The sequence below is a fragment of the Helianthus annuus genome, chromosome 13, assembly GCF_002127325.2.
Source record: "Helianthus annuus cultivar XRQ/B chromosome 13, HanXRQr2.0-SUNRISE, whole genome shotgun sequence".
Lineage (NCBI taxonomy): Eukaryota > Viridiplantae > Streptophyta > Magnoliopsida > Asterales > Asteraceae > Helianthus > Helianthus annuus.
In genome coordinates this window covers 125,894,340-125,913,807 of record NC_035445.2, presented here as the reverse complement: position 1 = coordinate 125,913,807, position 19,468 = coordinate 125,894,340, and the positions used below count along the sequence as shown (strand labels likewise).

General features: G+C 37.9%; 1 protein-coding gene across 1 annotated transcript; it reads left to right on the top strand.

The window, feature by feature from the left end:
• Nucleotides 1–10,886: 10,886 nt before the first annotated feature.
• LOC110899299 (beta-lactamase domain-containing protein 2) lies at nt 10,887–16,068 on the top strand. Its single transcript, XM_022146190.2, has 6 exons — nt 10,887–10,905; nt 13,154–13,286; nt 13,473–13,630; nt 14,498–14,570; nt 14,880–15,074; nt 15,201–16,068. The coding sequence occupies exons 2-6, from the start codon at nt 13,158–13,160 to the stop codon at nt 15,930–15,932; spliced, it is 1,287 nt and encodes a 428-aa protein (XP_022001882.1). The 5' UTR covers nt 10,887–10,905; nt 13,154–13,157; the 3' UTR covers nt 15,933–16,068.
• The last annotated feature ends 3,400 nt before the right edge of the window (nt 16,069–19,468 follow it).

Genomic DNA, 19,468 nt, shown 5'->3' with positions numbered 1-19,468 from the left:
TCGATGCATTAAGGTTTGAATCACGTTCATTACCTTCTCTTGACAGGGAGTTGTAGACTTCAACTGTCGTTTGTCTTTTTAGGACAATAGGTATAGCCCGTGGGCGTTCCCCTTCTGAGGGATGGTTATAATATGATCATCTTCTCAGATGTTATTAGTCGAGATCGTATGGATCCTACCGACTATTATGCTTGGACCTGGCCCAACACTTTTAGACAGGAGGTCAAAGACCACCACTGTCGTTGTCTTATCGGACAACAAGTTTAGCCCGGAGGCACTTCATCACTATCGGATGTTTATAATGTGATCATCTTATAGGATGACACAAGCCATGATTTCTAAATCACTAGGCTAGATAAGAAAATTGGAAGAATCCAATATAAGTTTGATTGTTGTGATTTATCGAATCACATTTGTCAGGAGTGCTAACACGTTCTTAGGCGTTAACAAGGATCTGAATCCCTTGGGTAGGTTTCACCATCTTGGCCGCGTAGGCTAGATTTCACCTTTAAGATTCTTTTTAAAAATGCCTACTGGCAGGGAAGGAAGGATATTTATTTTATTCAGGATTTTATCATAAATCCTAATTTATAAGTTAATAATAGCACAAATGGCCTAGTCGCGTAGACAAGTTTAATTTATAAGCCATGATCGTCTGGGATCGAGGCATTTAGTAATAGCACAAAAGGCTTAGTCACGTGGACAAGTTTAATTTATAAGCCATGATCGTCTGGGATCGAGGCATTTAGGTGTGAATCAAAGTTCATTACCTTTTCTTGACAGGGAGTCATAGACCACCACTGCCTTTTGTCTTATATGACAATTAGTATGGCCCGTAGGCGCTACATCACTATTGGATGTTTAATAAGTTTGGCCCGTAGGCACTACATCACTAATGGATGTTTTAAATAAGTTTGGCCCGTAGGCATTAAAAGATAATTATGTCCTTATAAGGACTAATAAGGAAAACGATTTTCAGTAAAAGGAGTTTCTTCTTCATCTTATTTCTGAATGCTTTCTCCTTGGATGTTCGTTCCATTTTAGCCGCGGTACGAGACTCAGCATCTCGGGCTCCGGTGTGGAGAACTCCTATTACGGCTTCTTCGCTTGGCGACGTATCCAATATAAAAATAATCGGAAGCAGTAAATTCCAGATTAGAATCGGGAGTATTCCTATGTTAAGTCTAGACTCAAGTATGTGCAATTGTGTCACTGAGATTAAACACATTAGGATAGTGTTTAATTCACTCAATGTTGCCTCTGATACCAACCTGTCACACCCCAATTTTTCCACGTGTCACCGGTGGGCCCGGTGGGGAGTATAGTGACGTAGTTGGCATCATCATAGGCAAACAACACAATATATAAATGCACAGCGGAAGCAAAAGATAAATATATTACATTCCGAATATAAGTAATGTCAAAGTATTACAGCGGAAGGTAAAGGATCCACAGGCGGATCAATAAAAGAAAACTGTTCAATAGACTTTAGGCATCTAGAACTTGCAAGATTCCCTAGTGACGCCCCGAGCTCCCAGCCAATTACGCATAGTACCTGTCACTTAACCTTTTGGAAAATACGTCAGTTTACACTGGTAAATACAATTAACTGACTCAATTTGGAAAAAGAGTTTGAAAAAGTGATTCGAGTGCAAACGGCACAAAATATCTTGACACATTGATTAAAATGCACAGAGGCAAGATTAATCTTTATACTTGGGACAATTTTATTAATAAAAATCTTGTATCCGATTTACATGGTTGTCCAACATTTAGGGCCGGTGATTATACAATACAAGCCGGACAAGATTAATCGACACACCACAAATATAATCTCACAAGAAGATACCCTTACGAGTGAGTATACGTTATACATATGCAACAGGAGGTGTTTTGCCTACACCTTGTGCTTACGTCGTGGCCATTCACTTTTTTAAAATGAGCCAAGGATATCCAGGACACGGTCATTAACCCCCAATGTTATTTGTTATCAATCAATACAGATTAAAACGGGATTATGCAATTTAATCATCTCCGATTAAACGGTTTCTACACCCGACCAAACGGTATTTTTATAATACCGTATCCCAAGCCCGTATAAGGGAAAATAAGTTAAAAGTATTTACCTGAGCTAGCTCCTGTCTTAAATAGCAAGAATAATAACTCAGCCGTATTCATTTAAGTAAGCGTAGGTACAATTTACCGGAAGGCTCTATTCTGGAATAATGGTATAAGTAACCAATTAGACTGCTAACGGGTCTTTAATTAAGCCTAAGCTTAGACCGGTTAGTCTTAAAGAAATATACGGTTAAGACGCATGATTAAGCGAAAGACCGGATAGAATGTGATTTAGACCCGACAAGTTTGAATACTTGTATAATATGGGTATACTAAATACATTCTGGATTTTGAGATAAAAATGATAACGTTTGACCCGTTTCGGTCAATTTACGCAAACTAGTTACGTAAACCGAACCGAACGCAAAAAGGGCGTTACGGGTAACCAAAAGAGTCATATGCAAGTTCCCTGAGATAATATGCTTTAAATATGATATAATATCAGCAAGTTATGTCCTATTATGCCCCGAATGTATTTAAACTCAATTTACGCCTCGTAAGGGCATTTTGGTCATTTAAAAGATTATGAAAGAGTCAATTTGGTAATCTGAGTTACAGGTCTGATTTATAGAGTAAATATACTTAATTTGCCATATTATAACAGTAGGGTATGACCCGTAGACAAAACTTATCATTTAAAATCAAACTATGCACCGTAGGGGTATTTTAGTAATTTCACAAGGGCTAAAAACGACAAAACTGGAAATCTGAGTTCAAAATCTTATACTTACTATTATTATATGAAAATATGCAAAATACATCAGTAGGTATGAGTCTTATATGTTTAATATGAGTATAACGCTTAAAATGCTCTAAAAACGCTAAAAATGCGATTTAGAGCCGTTTCCGGGTTTTTAAAAGAAAGCTGAGATTTTTATATTTCCAGAATGCCCAAAATAATTGATTTAACAAATAAAATCAGTAGAAAAAGGTTTGGGTCAAAAGAATGTATAAAACTCATTTTATGGCTTAAACGGTCAAAACCGGCATTAACCGAATCGACTTAGCGACGTATGATCCGATCAGCCAAAAATTAAATAAAAATCTTCAAAAATCCCAGAATATTATATAACATCAGTGGGTAAAAAGTTTTATATCGAAAAGTGGCCTGAAATAGGTTATACGCTAAATGCGCCGTTTATTTAACATAAAGATATAGTTTTACGCTATCGGCCATAACTCAAAATCTGGACCACCAACTGATCTCAAATTTTCAGTGCAAGTTTATAAATTAATAATAAAGATTTCTACTCTTTCACTTTTCCAAAAATCACGTTTTATATCAAAAAGGGCAAAATAGTCAACTTTTAAGCATAATCGGAAACACGCATATGAATCGGTTAAGCATAGACTCAAGATGTAAAAATTCCAGAAAGTTATACATAAATAAAAATGGTCAAAAATACACTCTAATACAGATCTCAAACATGCATGCACGGATCCGAATCGATAGTCTACGAAAAAGTCGTTTTATAAGACTTTCGGTTCCGATCCGAGTTTATACTAAAGATTGTCGAGTTGATTATGATAAAACACATTCTTATATTCATTATAAGTTATTTTTGATGATCAAACTGATTGCATGTCATCTACATTACCATTTATGCTATATTTCGCAAAAACGATTTCTGTTGACTTTTTAAGAACATCTTTGACTCGACAAATAGCATGCTTAGAGTGGGAATCAGAGAATACCCTTTTGAGGGTTTGTTTCCCACATAAATACCAACTTATAAGTGGTTTCAATTTGAGAAATGACAGAGCCAATTTCGTTTAATCGAAAAGTCAAACTTTATGAACAACGGTTTGACTCTTAACTAATAATCTATGCTAGAACGGATTTGAGGATGATATGAATGCTTACAAAGGTCCTAATGAAGCCTAGAAAACACTTGGAGGCTGCCTTGTCGATCAGATTGCTCCTGGAAAGCCTTGAGAGTTCTTGCAAGTTGTGGGTGTTCTTGTTACTATCACAAGTGCCTCAAAAAATGGAGAAATGAGCTGATTTATAAAGGAAATCAGATGTTGTAAGGAGTCTACAGGTGCCTATACTTGCATGTCCATCCATTGGTGCATTTAGGAGGTGATCCCAGCTGTTTTCCACAAAAAAATGGACTAAACAGCCCCTGATTCGCAAAAAGCTGCACCTGGGCTGCCAAACTTGGATTAAAAATGGCAGCTTTGGTCCCTGTCTTTGCACGTGAGGTTTCGGCTATTTATTTTGACTCGTAAACCCTCAAATCTGGTTTTTAAGTACCTTGGGACATTTACCAACATGGTAATGTCCTCGGATAACTTTGCGCTCACCCGAAAAGCCATGAAATTCGACGTTGACGCTTTTAACCCCTCAAGTACGGTTTTGGCCATAACTTTCTCATACGATAACGAAACTTCATCAAATTTTTACCACATATTCTAGTGAGTATATTTTAGCATTACAAAGCTTCGGGTCTGCCAAAAGTTCACTCAGAGGTATAAATTCAACATGTTGACACTTTTGGCCCCTATAGTTTGTAATTCCTCACTTTTGTGCAATTTCTGCTTCGTATGATCCATGATCCATCCGTTTATGGTTATAAACATTATGTAGGGTTATCATAGAGTCTATTTATCCATTGTTGACACTTTGGACCCTTACGTTCCATAGTTTTCACCTTTTGTCAACTTTAGTCCCTCTAAAGTTTGTTTTCACATACCGGAACCTTATGACACGTGTCAATACATTATTGGACGTAAATTTTCGAGGTGTTACATCTAGGGCACATAGCTGATCAGTGCCCTAGCATTGTAGGTGTGTATGATGAAGTGAAAATGCTGCAAGGAAATGGAAACCAGTATTCGGGTTTTCAAGGTAGTAACCAATCTTTCCAGCCCCATAATCAGACTAATTATCAAGGGGGAAACAATTTTGGTTATCAAAGAAATTACCAACAGGTAATGGTAAGGGAAACAGTGAGGTTATGGAAATACTAAAATTCATGCAGCAAGAAATGCAATAGAGAAATCAATTGGATGAAAGTAGAAGATAAAAGGATGAGATTTGAGAGAAGGTCATCTAATCACTGACAACGCAGATGGGGCAGCTGGCTAGTGAAGTAGCTATGTTGAAGCAGCAGAATGGGAGGCTGCCAAGTGTCACTCAAACTAACCCCAAGAGTGTAAAGATCATACCAATCAATGGGGTAAGTTTCGTTCCTAAAAGCGATTTAGATGATAAATTTTTGACTTCTTTTGTTTCTCAAATGATTACAGGTGTGGCTGAAACCAGTGAAGGAAGAAGTGGAAGTGATGCAAGGGAACCGGTCATCCCAATCCAAGTTGGGAAATTCAAGATTCACCGAGCCCTGTTGGATTATGGAGCGGGGATGAGTGTGCATCCCGGTAGCCTGTATGACCAATATGACTTTGCTCCTCTACATGCAGTTGATAGTATGGAAATGTTTGCTGATGCAAGTTTGAAACAACCCCGAGGGGTTGTGAAGGACGTGATAATCCAACTTGGCGACTTTTACTACCCAGTGGATTTTATGGTGATTGACTATGCACCATCAAGGACATAAGAGCAGCCACAGGTAGTGTTGGGTTGTCCGTTTTTACACACAGATTGACTGTAGAAAGGGATTGGTCACTAGGAGCCACGAGAACCGTAAGCTATTCCTTGATGTGTTTCAAAATCAATTACTTACGATATTGTTAATGAGTTGTGTTATACAGTTGCAACTAACGAACCTGTTTCATGTGTGAGCAAGGATATGCGGGATGAGAATAGCGCTGAGTTTTACAGGTCAATCGTTGGGAACCACATGGATCAAGGAAAAAGAGTGAGTGTGAGAAGGACGTTAGAAGAATGGAAACCACCTAATGGTGGAATTAAATGGGGCAATGAAGCTGCATTTGACCCCAACTGGCGTGAAGTTGCAAACCTCCCACAAAACTGGATGGAGTTGTATGTAGAGAATTGGGGAGGCAAGTGGGCATCTGAACCACCCTGAGCACGTCAGGTACGGTCTGGCTGAAGACCTATAAACTTAGCGCTCTCGGAAGGAAGCCCGAGGATGTAGAGTTTTGTATTACTTGGTTTTGTTTTGGTTAATGTTGTGTTTTGGCAGGTTACTACGGCTCAATCCTCATGGATGCAATGATTCAAATGTGGGGATGTTAAGAAACATCCTCGATGTATCAAAGAATCCAAGAGATGTTTACAGCCCTGTTAGATCGCAGCAGCCGCACCACTACTGACACTTGCGGATTGAATGATAAGGTCCATGTGAGTCTCTCTATCCTGCATTTTATTTTTATTTGTGAATTTGGTGGTGTGAACCTTTGTGTTAGGAGTGGTTTTGATGTGTTGAGTCGACTAGGTCGTTAGCCGTTTATGGTTTGTTAGGTGGTATCTATCGGGTTAGGACTATAAATTGCACCATACATTGGGGACAATGTATCCCAAGGTGTGGGGATGCGGTATCTCGAGAGAGGGTTAGTTGGATTGATGATTTCAAATGCTTGAATTGGTTGAAATTGGGAAAAATTGAAAAAAAATGAAAAATTTGAAAATGTTTCGTAAAGATTTTTGCATAAAATGGAAAATGATAGGTATAATCGGATTGTTGGTTTTCAATTATTTTATATATGAGATAATAAAACGGTCAAAAATGCGTCGAAGTTAGGATATATGGGTAGGCTAAGCCAGTTGAAAGGTTCCTTTGGATTGATATAAAATACTTAAATATTAGGAATCTTGTGGGATCTCGCCTTAGGAGCTATAGCAAAACAGAGAGTATAAAGAATTATGTTATAAATAAAAAGCTTATAAGTATTCCGGTTAAACGGAACATCTGTTTCTTTTTATGAAAATAAATCCGAAACAAGATGGCGCCCGAAAAAATTCCATCTTTCCATTATATTGAGCTAGTTTTGTATTGACAAAGCCTATTGTATTGCCACGGGGATGGTGACTCGTGTGATACATACCCACTAAGTCGAGTTAGAAAAAAATACGTGAAACTTATGGTATTAACCACTGGGATGGTGACTCGGGTGGGGTGTGTCCGCTAAGTTAATCGTATACAAAAGCATGTCGAAGTTCATAATTATCATCCATTATCCATTATAAATTTAATCGGAAATATATAAAAGCTTGTTATATAAGACGGTAATCTCAAAAACTTGAAACGGGATTAGGTGGCGGTATGGTTTTTGAGTGTGAGACCCATAGACGAATAATGCACCTGAACTTAAAGGATCATGATTAAGGGCTTAGAAACCGGTGGTTGGGTTTAAGGGGATTATATACCTGCAATCTTAGTTAATGCGTGATTAGACTTGTTAATAAGATAACTGGATAAATTGAAAGCCAATGATTTGAGTGTGATTCCATTGCAAATAATTTTTCAGGACGAAAAAAGATAAGTGTGGGGATGTGATGGAGAGTGTGGAACCCGAACCTTATTGTGTGTTATAATACGTGTTTATTGGTTCTACAGGTAAATCACTTAATTCGGTGAAGTTAGGATGCGTGGTGATGTAGCGGACTACCTATAGAGGATAACCGAGGCACATCACGTTGCTAGGTACTTGTTGCGGGTGATAAAACAACTTCAAAGCACAAGAAACGGAAGGTAATGAAGTCCAGGGGGCTGTTTGTCATTTGCTGAAAGTTGAAATATAGCAAAACAAAAAGTCATGACATGCACGACGTAGGCTATGACTATTCAAGCGTAGGCTACGGTTGAGTAGAATGGACAAAAAGGTTTCCGGCAGTTTTGAAACGTAGGCTACTATTGATGCGCGTAGACTACCAAGTATGGAGACAAACTCAGCAGGTATGGACCGTAAGCTATGGTCCCAAGACCATAAGCTACAGTCCTAAGACCGTAGCCTACGGTCCCAAGACCATAAGCTACGGTCCCAAGACCGTATCCTACGCACGGTGGATATAATGGCAACGCGTGGACTTGTTTTGTGAAAGGGTTAAAAGGGTTTTGAAACCCTAAGATACATACGCATACACTATGGGACTTTTGAGGAAGACCAAACACATATTTTGGGGACCTTTTTCCCCTCATTCATCATATCTTACACCAAATCGAAGATCAAGATTATGAATTCAACCGATTCTCAAGTGTTTGAAGATCATTCAACCGCGATGAGTGGCTAATCTCCTTGTGGTTTCCTCTAGGTGGAGGATTCTTGTAAGTACACTAAGTTATGTGTTTTTTATTGTGTTGAACTTGGTAATCTAAGCATTCTATGCTTTTTACCATTGGATTTAATTGATTGAATTGTAAACCATTGGATTTGCTTTAACCTTAATTTTGATTCATTCAATTCCCGAGAATTCTAGTAATTGGGATATATTTGATAGGGTTAGGGTTGGTAATTTCAATTGATCATTCATATGATAACCTTCATTGTTTTTGCAATCAAAGTAAGTAATCTTTGGATAATCACAATCAATTAACTAAATTATGCAATCATGTCTATGTGATTGTAACAGTCAAACACGTAACTGAAGTTTACTTTGAATCTAAAATCAGGAGGAACTATTGTTTTCTCCCATTGTTTGCAACTCAATTTAGTAATTCGTTAGTTAAATCATGTAGGATCGTGTTCGGCCCTGTTTGAGTCGATCAGAGAAATTCCTTTCCAAATCAAGAGGCGGAAACTAACGATTTGGTGCTATTCTAGCTGGATTCACTTTAAACTTGCTGTATTATTGATATTGAACACAATTACACGATCAGACAACACTTCAGCAGCATGCCGGAACAATTACACCATCAACTATGTGTTCTCCAACTGTCTGGTTCGCTCTAAACAACCCCCTATATATAGTTGATTGGGTTCGCTTATATGGACAACCATATAAGCGAACCTGCTTATAAACCATATAAGCGAACCATGAAAGACCATAAAAGCGAACCTGGCTAGACCTAAAGGCGAACCCAACCTAAACATGGTTATATGAGCGAACCTATGCTAGTGACACATAAGAGAACCTTATACAAACTAATGTTTCGAAGACTTTGTGTCACATCTAACCTATACAACATTAAGACTCAATGAAAAACATAGTCGACAGACGTAAGTGCACCAACAGACTCCCCCTCGGATGTTGACGAAGTCTTCATGGAGTCTTCGAGTCTTCACAAATGTCAATCTACAATCTTTATCAGTCTTCGATCTTACTCTGAAGTATCTGTCATTACACGAATCCTCGTTCTCTTTCTTCATTATCAACAAACACCTCTCTCTCGAATGTTGACACGGTGTCTTCAGACTCCCCCTCTCAAACAGCTGGGATCGTAGTCTGGAACTCAATTTCTACAGGTTATCAGATCAAGTTTATATTTTTGCAAGTAGTTAATCAGTACTTAATTCATAACTCTTTCCAAAAGACTCCTCTGGATTCGATATCCTGCTTACCCTAGCTACCCAGGTTAATTAGGTTTTTGCATAACCTCTTCGACAATCATCATGAAACACGTCAAAAAAGCGTATTCAAAGAGGGAGATCGGGTTCGGCCTCGGGTAAAGGGCTGTACACCGACCAGTTGGAAGAAATTGGGACGAAAATATACACATTCAATTTCATCCAACAACAAAGGATCGAGATGAGGAAAAATATAAAAGCGTCGTACGATAAAAAAACATCTCTAAAAGAAAAACGTGAATATATGAAATTTCTCGCTATGCCCGTCAATTATCTTACCGGCCGAGGATTGGAATTGACGTTGCAAATGAAACAAGAAATCTTGAAAAATATGATAGGGATAAATCATGAAGTTTTTAATCTTTTGTTTTTATTTTATGTAGTTTTTTTTTTTATTTTATGTACATTTTTCTTAATTTTATTTGTAGTTTTAAAAAAATATATGCAATCCTTTATTTTAGTTAGTGTGTTAATTTAATTAAATGAAATTTTAAATAGTAAAAACAAAAAAAAATATAGCAAAATACACATGTCTGGCCATGCCACCTCACACCCCTTCTTTTAGACCGGGGGGCATGGGCTTGCGTTTGGGACGTGGGAAACTCACTCAAGCCTTGCACACCATCCCCTATGGGCTTGGCTTTGGGCGTTGCCCCTCTAGCGTGGGTATTGTGCTTGGCGTGGGTGCTGGCTGGGTTGAGATGGCTGGCTGCGATTGGCTGGTTAATTAAATCAAAATTTTAATAGGGCTGGCCATGCAAAACTAAAAAAAGCGACGCCACCGCACGCCACCCATACCCAAAAAAAAAAGTCACGCCCAACCAAGCCACACCATGTGGAGCCCACCTCCGCTACATGTCAACCCAAGCCCCCCACACCCCGCAGTCTTAAAGAATTACCTTATGGACCCCACACCCGACACGTGTCAAACAATACCTCCATCCCAAGCCCCACAACGTGCGATCTAATGCCTAATCCATTTCAGATCTCCCCAAGATAACGCGCTAAAAGCTAGGGGACCGTAATTGTAGTGTCCAAAATGATACATCCCCATTAGAGGTGGAGTCCGCTTGGACGGGGAGTGTTCGTCTAGAATTCTGGAGGGGGGGGGGGGGATGGTTAAAGAGTGTTTGAAAAGTGGACGCATTAGAGATTCTTTTTCAGACACAAGATGACAATATATAGCACTGATTTGTTATAGACTGATAAGTAAGCAAATGAACATTATCCTCTGCCAACCCACGGCCCACCCACATACCCATCTGTCTCTTGTGCATTAACATAACATGATTTTGGTACATATTAAACTGGTTCATTGATTGCTTGAAGAACTCACCGGCATCATATCCAAAAAGGGTTGTACTCATACTCTTTTAAAGCTTTCATCCTTGATCAAATTTTAGTAGTATCACCATATCTTTTGCTTTAACCTTAATTTTGATTCATTCAATTCCCGAGAATTCCAGTAATTGAGATATATTTGATAGGGGTTAGACCATGTGTAGTGGTAAGTTGTTATAATGCTCCCACCATGGGGCATTATCCGACATGTGGCATCCTAGTCAGCGTTGGGGCATTATAGCAAAAGTGGCGTAGTGGGGCATTATGCCAATAACGCCCATATTATTTTTAATGAAAAAAAAAAACACACGAAAGTGATCCTCAAAAGTTACCTTTATCAAAAAGTTGTCAGAGATGCATGCAAAGTGATTGGTGGGTGGCTAAAAAGTCAATCCATTCACAACTAAATAGCCACATGCAAAAATCCCATTGGCCACCTTTTGTTTGCATTTGACCACTTTGGCGTTTTAAAAAAAATGCCGGCTTGCAAAATGGAACAAAATAACGCCGGATCACGCCCTGTGTAGTGGGGGAGGGGCGTTTTGGGGCGTTTTTTTTTCAATTTTTTTTTAAAAATCACGCCCCACTACGAATGGTCTTAGGGTTGGTAATTTCAGTTGATCATTCATATTCATATGATAACCTTTCATTGTTTTTGCAATCAAAGTAAGTAATCTTTGGATAATCACAATCAATTAACCAAATTATGCAATCATGTCTATGTGATTGTAACAGTCAAACACGTAACTGAAGTTTACTTTGAATCTAAAATCTGGAGCAACTATTATTTTCTCCCATTGTTTGCAACTCAATTTTAGTAATTCGTTAGTTAAATCAAACAACCATCCACCGAGTTTATATTTTTGCAAGTAGTTAATCAGTACTTAATTCATAACTCTTTTCACCAGACTCCTCTGGATTCGATATCCTGCTTACCCTAGCTACCCAGGTTAATTAGGTTTTTGCATAACCCGTTCGACAATCATCATGAGACACGTCAAAAAAGCGGATTCAAAGAGGGAGATCGGGTTCGGCCTCGGGTAAAGGGTTGTACACCGACCAGTTGGAAGAAATTGGTACGAAAATATACACATTCAATTTCATCCAACAACAAAGGACCGAGATGAGAAAAATATCCAAGCGTCGTACGATAAAAAACATCTCTAAAAGAAAAACGCGAATATATGAAATTTGTCGCCATGCCCGTCAATTATTTTACCGGCCCAGGATTGGAATTGACGTTGCAAATGAAACAAGAAATCTTGAAAAATATGATAGGGATAAATCATGAAGTTTTTAATCTTTGTTTTTTATTTTATGTAGCTTTTTTTATTTTATATACTTTTTCTTAATTTTATTTGTAGTTTTAAAAAAATATAAGCAATCTTTTATTTTAGTTAGTGTGTTAATTTAATTAAATGAAATTTTAAATAGTAAAAACAAAAAAAAATATATACCAAAATCCACATGTCTGGCCACGTCACCCCACACCTCTTCTTTTAGACCGCGGGGTGTGGGCTTGCGTTTGGGGCGTGGGAAACCCACTCAAGCTTTGCACACCATCCCCTATGGGCTTGGCTTTGGGCGTTGCCCCTCTAGCGTTGGTATTGTGCCTGGCGTGGGCACTGGCTGAGTTGAGGTGGCTGGATGCGATTGGCTGGTTAATTAAATGAAATTTTTAATAGGGTTTGCTGGTTAATTAAAAGAAATTTTTAAAAGAGTGTTTGAAAAGTGGAGATAGCAATGAGACAAAATGGGTATGTTTAAAGAATGAGTGAAAATCTGATGACCATTAGAGATTCTCTTTCAGACACAAGATGACAGTATATAGCACTGATTTGTTATAGACTGATAAGTAAGCAAATGAACATTATCCTCTGACAACCCACGGCCCACCCACATACCCATCTGTCTCTTGTGCATTAACATAACAGGATTTTGGTACATACTCAACTGGTTCATTGATTGCTTGAAGAACTCACCGGCATCATATCCAAAAAGGGTTGTACTCATACTCTTTTAAAGCTTTCATCCTTGATCAAATTTTAGTAGTATCACGATATCTTTTGCTTAATTATGGTGTTTCGGATTGCTTTATGTATATCTAGTTTCGATACACATGTCTATAGTTTTATCATTGCTCCAACTGATTGTTTAAAAATGATATAAGTTGCTTTTATTAAGCATGTGTTTCAAAAACCAACAAGCAGATAGACAGTTATAATAAACGATCTTAACTACTCTTATTTATAGTTTCTTTCAGCAATATGAATAATGAAGCAGCTGCCTCAGATACCAGATGGGTATATGACAGTCCAGTCAATTCTGATGTTGAAGCAAAGCTGAGGAGTTTCTTGCTTGAATTAAAGAATACTAATAGAATACTTGGAATCCAGGTTTGCTTCCAATATCACTTAGATTGTCTCGAAACGTTTACCTTTTTTGCAACAGATTCCTCTGTCACTAATGATTGTGTTTATTGCTCATTATCAAAAACAGTTTACAGTATTTTTGAATGACCCGACGCTGTTTCTTATTGCTAGATCATTTAATTAATTGGATTTTGTTACTGTGTTTATTAGGTTTGTGCATACAAAGATGGGAAAGTGATAATTGATACTGCAGCAGGAGTACTCGGAAAAGATGATCCTCGACCGGTTCAGCCCGACAGCTTATTTAATTGTTTCTCTGTAACTAAGGCCGTCACAGCTGGAATGATACATTGGCTGGCTGATAAAGGGTATGTTCTCTTGTTTCCATGATAGCTAGATCGTTGCACACTCGTTTGGGTAACAAGTTAAAACCGGTAATAGGAACCCTTCGGATTTCTAGATGGTTTGGAGAATGGCTAAGTGTTTCTAGGTATTTACTGAAAAGTGTTTGTACAAGTAGGCCGTTTGCTACTACTATATATTGGTAGCGAACTGATGCAAAAGCCGACATTGGAATGTTGGAGTTCGTTGGTGTGGCTAGCTAACTCAATGAATTTGCTGATGAGCCAGCAAAGTCAAAATTATGTGAGAAGGCAAACTTGCTCTGTCTGGAAACTCCAAGAAGGCTGGAGGAGTTTGCTCGTCTGACAAGCAAACTTAAAAATTTCTTGTTGCATGAGTTCCAAATCGGAAGCTACGAACAATAGAAGAGGGGTGTTTCGTGTGTGACCACCCACTACCTCTGACGTGAGAATAAATATTCGTAGTGATATGAATATAACTCTCTGGAGCAATTTGTAGTTAACAACCGTTCTCTCAAGTAAGAGTCGATATTTATAACTCTTATACCTAGTACGTTCCTTGCTCGCTGAGCATTTTTTGGTCACAGTTTTTACCCGTCGGTCCTGGCCTGTGCTTTTACTATGTACCTTAGTTTTTACCACCTTGAAATTCATAATATTCAAAATATTGTCTACTCCTTAAATTTCTTTCAAACTATGAATCTAAAACCTATATGATTGCCATGTGATTTAACTACTTGAATAAAATGATTAACATGTGGTACGTATACCTGTATACGTTAAAATACAATTTCGGGCGACTTCTTTTAACTTGTTCAAGCTATTTGATCTAAGGATAAACGGTTCAAATAAATAATATGTATTTCATCTTAGGACACTGAAGCTTGACGAAAACGTTGCAAATATATGGCCAGAGTTTGGAACGAATGGAAAAGATCAAATAAAGGTTCTCTTAATCTCAATTCTGCTTGTTCCTTTCTTCTTAGTTAATGCATGTTATTGTTATCCCAGTAGAACAATCATTAGTCATTACAAACGATGTTTTTAACTCAACTGATATTTCCTATCAGAAACCAATTAAGTATGAATCCGGACATGTTTAGTCACTTGCTGGCCCAGTTTCATATTAGGATATATGGATGCTTGATGTTAAAAAAGAACTTATTAAGTTCTGTATCAGTAGTAAAAAAGGTTAATATTTATATTTAAAGAGAAAAATAATTAACTAATTATGTTTCCTTTTTAAATCCCTCAGGTTAATCATGTACTTAATCATACAGCTGGTCTACACAATGCTCTTGCTGGCATCTGTGAACACGACCAAACATTATATTTAGATTTTGACGAGTGTCTAAAACGCATTGCTATGGTTGCACCCGAGACCGAACCTGGTCGTGTACAGCTATATCATTATCTATCATATGGCTGGCTTTGTGGTGGGATCATTGAGGTAAGTTCCAGGAACTACATGTGGAATCCGGATTCATGATGTTTATTGTTCAAAAGCTCGTGATCTTTGTTGGATACAATGTCGTTTTCAATAGGTGGAATAATGTATATGTTGTTGAATGTGCAGCATGCATCTGGGAAGAAGTTACAAGACATTCTTGAGGAAGCTATTGTTCGCCCGCTTGACGTTGAAGGCGAGCTATATATTGGAATTCCACCCGGTGTGGAGTCTCGTCTCGCAACTCTTACCATAGATAAAGATGATCTCATCTTGTTAGACCCGCAACACGAAATCCATAAATCCAACCCTTCTTCGGCCTTCACACCTTCCTCATCCACGCTTAGCATGGTTTCAAGCCTTATTCCGCTATCAAATACTCTTGATGCCCGTCGTTCCATACAACCGGCCAGCAATGGACACTTCTCGGCTCGTGCTTTGGCTCGCTACTATGCTGCTCTCGTGGATGGTGGTATTGTCCCACCCCGCCATCTACCACCACTCGAAAGCCACCTCACGAGTGATGAAGTCGACACCAAAATCTTTACCAGTTCAAAAGAGAAAATTCATGATGCATTTTTGGGAAATGGAGATTATAAGGATTTGATCCTCCAAAATGGGGCGATTGGGCTTGGGCTTGGGTTTTTAAAATTGAACAGAACCGATGGTTCAGTAATCGGGTTTGGTAACGGCGGTTTAGGTGGATCTATGGCCTACTGTGACATAAACAACAGGTTTGCAGTTGCTGTGACTGTTAATAAGTTATCTATAGGTGCTTTGACCGGGGAGATAATCAGGTTTGTTTGCTCGGAACTTGATCTTCCTATACCACAACTCTTTGACGTTCCATCTACTAAATGAAGATCGAGGTTGGATCTAAAGTTGTTGAAGATTGATTTGAAGTTGTAATGGTTCACTTTCTATTTGTTTGCTGTTTTTCATCAACTATTTGTTTCCATGTAGACAATATTGTGTTCTAAAACATGTGAGGCAGTAACTCCCGTCGCAAAAGAAAAACAACCTAGCTAGCAACTCCCTTTCATTTTGGGAAGAAAAGGCCAAAATAAACACGCATCAGGGTATATATAGACGCTACATGGAAACCGTAGTACATCGTAGACGCTATACTTTTAAACCAAAGAGCCAATTCATGAAAGTTTTATTACAATTATAAACTTAATTATTATTGTATATCTGTAATTATTAGGATGCTTTATCTAATTATGCAAATATCATATTATCGAACAGAGGTGTGGTTGATACTTCAGTGACACCGTTTATCAACTCAAGTCCATTTCATAGTTCGTTCGCATACTTAGTTTTCGTTATCAAACATTCAAACTACAAAATGCAATCTGATTCTAACAATTACGATCAAGAGATGGGTTCTACTTCCGCTGTGTCAATCTCTGATGCCCAAGGTATCAGAGCCATGGATACGATTCGGCAGACATCAACAACCATGTTATGCCAACATTACTCTGAAGAGTTTCCAATAAGAAGTGTTCGATTTGAAATGATCAGCCACTTTGGCTTTTGAACAATCTGAGCAATAAAAGCTTTAACATTTGAATCAGCTGGAATGTACTTGTCCCAGCTAAAACCTTCAGCCACTTTCTCATCATCATCTTGATCAATAATGCCATAATAAGCCTTCTTATTTGCATATTCGATCATTTTTCCATGTGCAGTTTGTGAATCCTTTTGTTGATGTGATTGATTAGTGATTTGTTGATATATGGCTTTTCGATAATAATCATCTTTTCCAAAAGGATTCTTTGCTCCACTGCTCTCCTGATTTTTGCCCTCTCTTTTGAAATGACCTTTCTCCCTGCATTTAAAACAAGTAACTTTAGATTTATCAAAACCTAAAGATGAAAGATGAGCATCCAAAAAATCATTTCGTCCTGTAATCATTTTGAACTTTTCAGCTCTTCTCAGAACACTCGCTAAAGCCCATTTTATATCCATAAGCTCCAATTCTTCTGCATTGATCTGGTCGTAATCTTCCTTTGTTAGCATCGGATTGCCAATTTTTCCAGCAATTAATCCTTCATAAGATTCCAAAGCAGTAACCAGTAAGGCAATATGATTTTTAACGACTTCCTCAGAAAAATTTTGTCCATTTTGAGGATGCAATGCCACATTGCACTGAATCCTATGTCCATTACCAACAATAGCACTTTGAACACTTGGAGGATTAACATTTGAAAACCCACTAGTGTTGACTGAACTTTGACTGACTGATCCAGATGAATCTCCTGCACTAAATGCGGTTTGGATCTTTGGACTTGCTTCAAATGTTTGAACATTTCCTTTGTAGTACAGTTTGATATCCTGTTGATGACTCGAGCTGTTCATTCTGGCAATTTTCTGCTGTTCAAGATCCTGTTGATTACTGTTGAACTCTGGCTTTTGAACAATCTGAGCAATAAAAGCTTTAACATTTGGATCAGCTGGAATGTACTTGTCCCAACTAAAACCTTCAGCCACTTTCTCATCATCTTGATCAATAATGCCATAATAAGCCTTCTTATTTGCATCTTCGATCATTTTTCCATGTGCAGTTTGTGAATCCTTTTGTTGATGCGATTGATTAGTGATTTGTTGATATATGGCTTTTCGATAATAATCATCTTTTCCAAAAGGATTCTTTGCTCCACTGCTCTCCTGATTTTTGCACTCTCTTTTGAAATGAGCTTTCTCCCTGCATTTAAAACAAGTAACTTTAGATTTATCAAAACCTAAAGATGAAAGATGAGCATCCAAAAAATCATTTCGTCCTGTAATCATTTTGAACTTTTCAGCTCTTCTCAGAACACTCGCTAAAGCCCATTTTATATCCATAAGCTCCAATTCTTCTGCATCGATCTGGTCGTAATCTTCCTTTGTTAGCATCGGATTACCAATTTTTCCAGCAATTAATCCTTCATAAGATTCCAAAGCAGTAACCAGTAAGGCCATATGATTTTTAACGACTTCCTCAGAAAAATTTTGTCCATTTTGAGGATGCAATGCCACATTGCACTGAATCCTATGTCCATTACCAACAGTAGCACTTTGAACACTTGGAGGATTAACATTTGAAAACCCACTAGTGTTGACTGAACTTTGACTGACCGATCCAGATGAATCTCCTACACTAAATGCGGTTTGGATCTTTGGACTTGCTTCAAATGTTTGAACATTTCCTTTGTAGTACAGTTTGATATCCTGTTGATGACTCGAGCTATTCATTCTGGCAATTTTCTGCTGTTCAAGATCCTGTTGATTACTGTTGAACTCTGGCTTTTGAACAATCTGAGCAATAAAAGCTTTAACATTTGGATCAGCTGGAATGTACTTGTCCCAACTAAAACCCTCAGCCACTTTCTCATCATCTTGATCAATAATGCCATAATAAGCCTTCTTATTTGCATCTTCGATCATTTTTCCATGTGCAGTTTGTGAATCCTTTTGTTGATGCGATTGATTAGTGATTTGTTGATATATGGCTTTTCGATAATAATCATCTTTTCCAAAAGGATTCTTTGCTCCACTGCTCTCCTGATTTTTGCACTCTCTTTTGAAATGAGCTTTCTCCCTGCATTTAAAACAAGTAACTTTAGATTTATCAAAACCTAAAGATGAAAGATGAGCATCCAAAAAATCATTTCGTCCTGTAATCATTTTGAACTTTTCAGCTCTTCTCAGAACACTCGCTAAAGCCCATTTTATATCCATAAGCTCCAATTCTTCTGCATCGATCTGGTCGTAATCTTCCTTTGTTAGCATCGGATTACCAATTTTTCCAGCAATTAATCCTTCATAAGATTCCAAAGCAGTAACCAGTAAGGCCATATGATTTTTAACGACTTCCTCAGAAAAATTTTGTCCATTTTGAGGATGCAATGCCACATTGCACTGAATCCTATGTCCATTACCAACAGTAGCACTTTGAACACTTGGAGGATTAACATTTGAAAACCCACTAGTGTTGACTGAACTTTGACTGACCGATCCAGATGAATCTCCTACACTAAATGCGGTTTGGATCTTTGGACTTGCTTCAAATGTTTGAACATTTCCTTTGTAGTACAGTTTGATATCCTGTTGATGACTCGAGCTATTCATTCTGGCAATTTTCTGCTGTTCAAGATCCTGTTGATTACTGTTGAACTCTGGCTTTTGAACAATCTGAGCAATAAAAGCTTTAACATTTGGATCAGCTGGAATGTACTTGTCCCAACTAAAACCCTCAGCCACTTTCTCATCATCTTGATCAATAATGCCATAATAAGCCTTCTTATTTGCATCTTCGATCATTTTTCCATGTGCAGTTTGTGAATCCTTTTGTTGATGCGATTGATTAGTGATTTGTTGATATATGGCTTTTCGATAATAATCATCTTTTCCAA

Excerpts from the sequence above, each read along its gene's own strand:
- LOC110899299 (XM_022146190.2), top strand. The coding sequence starts at position 13,158 with ATGAATAATGAAGCAGCTGCCTCAGATACCAGATGGGTATATGACAGT. Across the intron at positions 13,287-13,472 it reads ATAGAATACTTGGAATCCAG|GTTTGTGCATACAAAGATGG; the intron begins GTTTGCTTCCAA and ends TGTGTTTATTAG. Across the intron at positions 15,075-15,200 it reads TTTGTGGTGGGATCATTGAG|CATGCATCTGGGAAGAAGTT; the intron begins GTAAGTTCCAGG and ends TTGAATGTGCAG.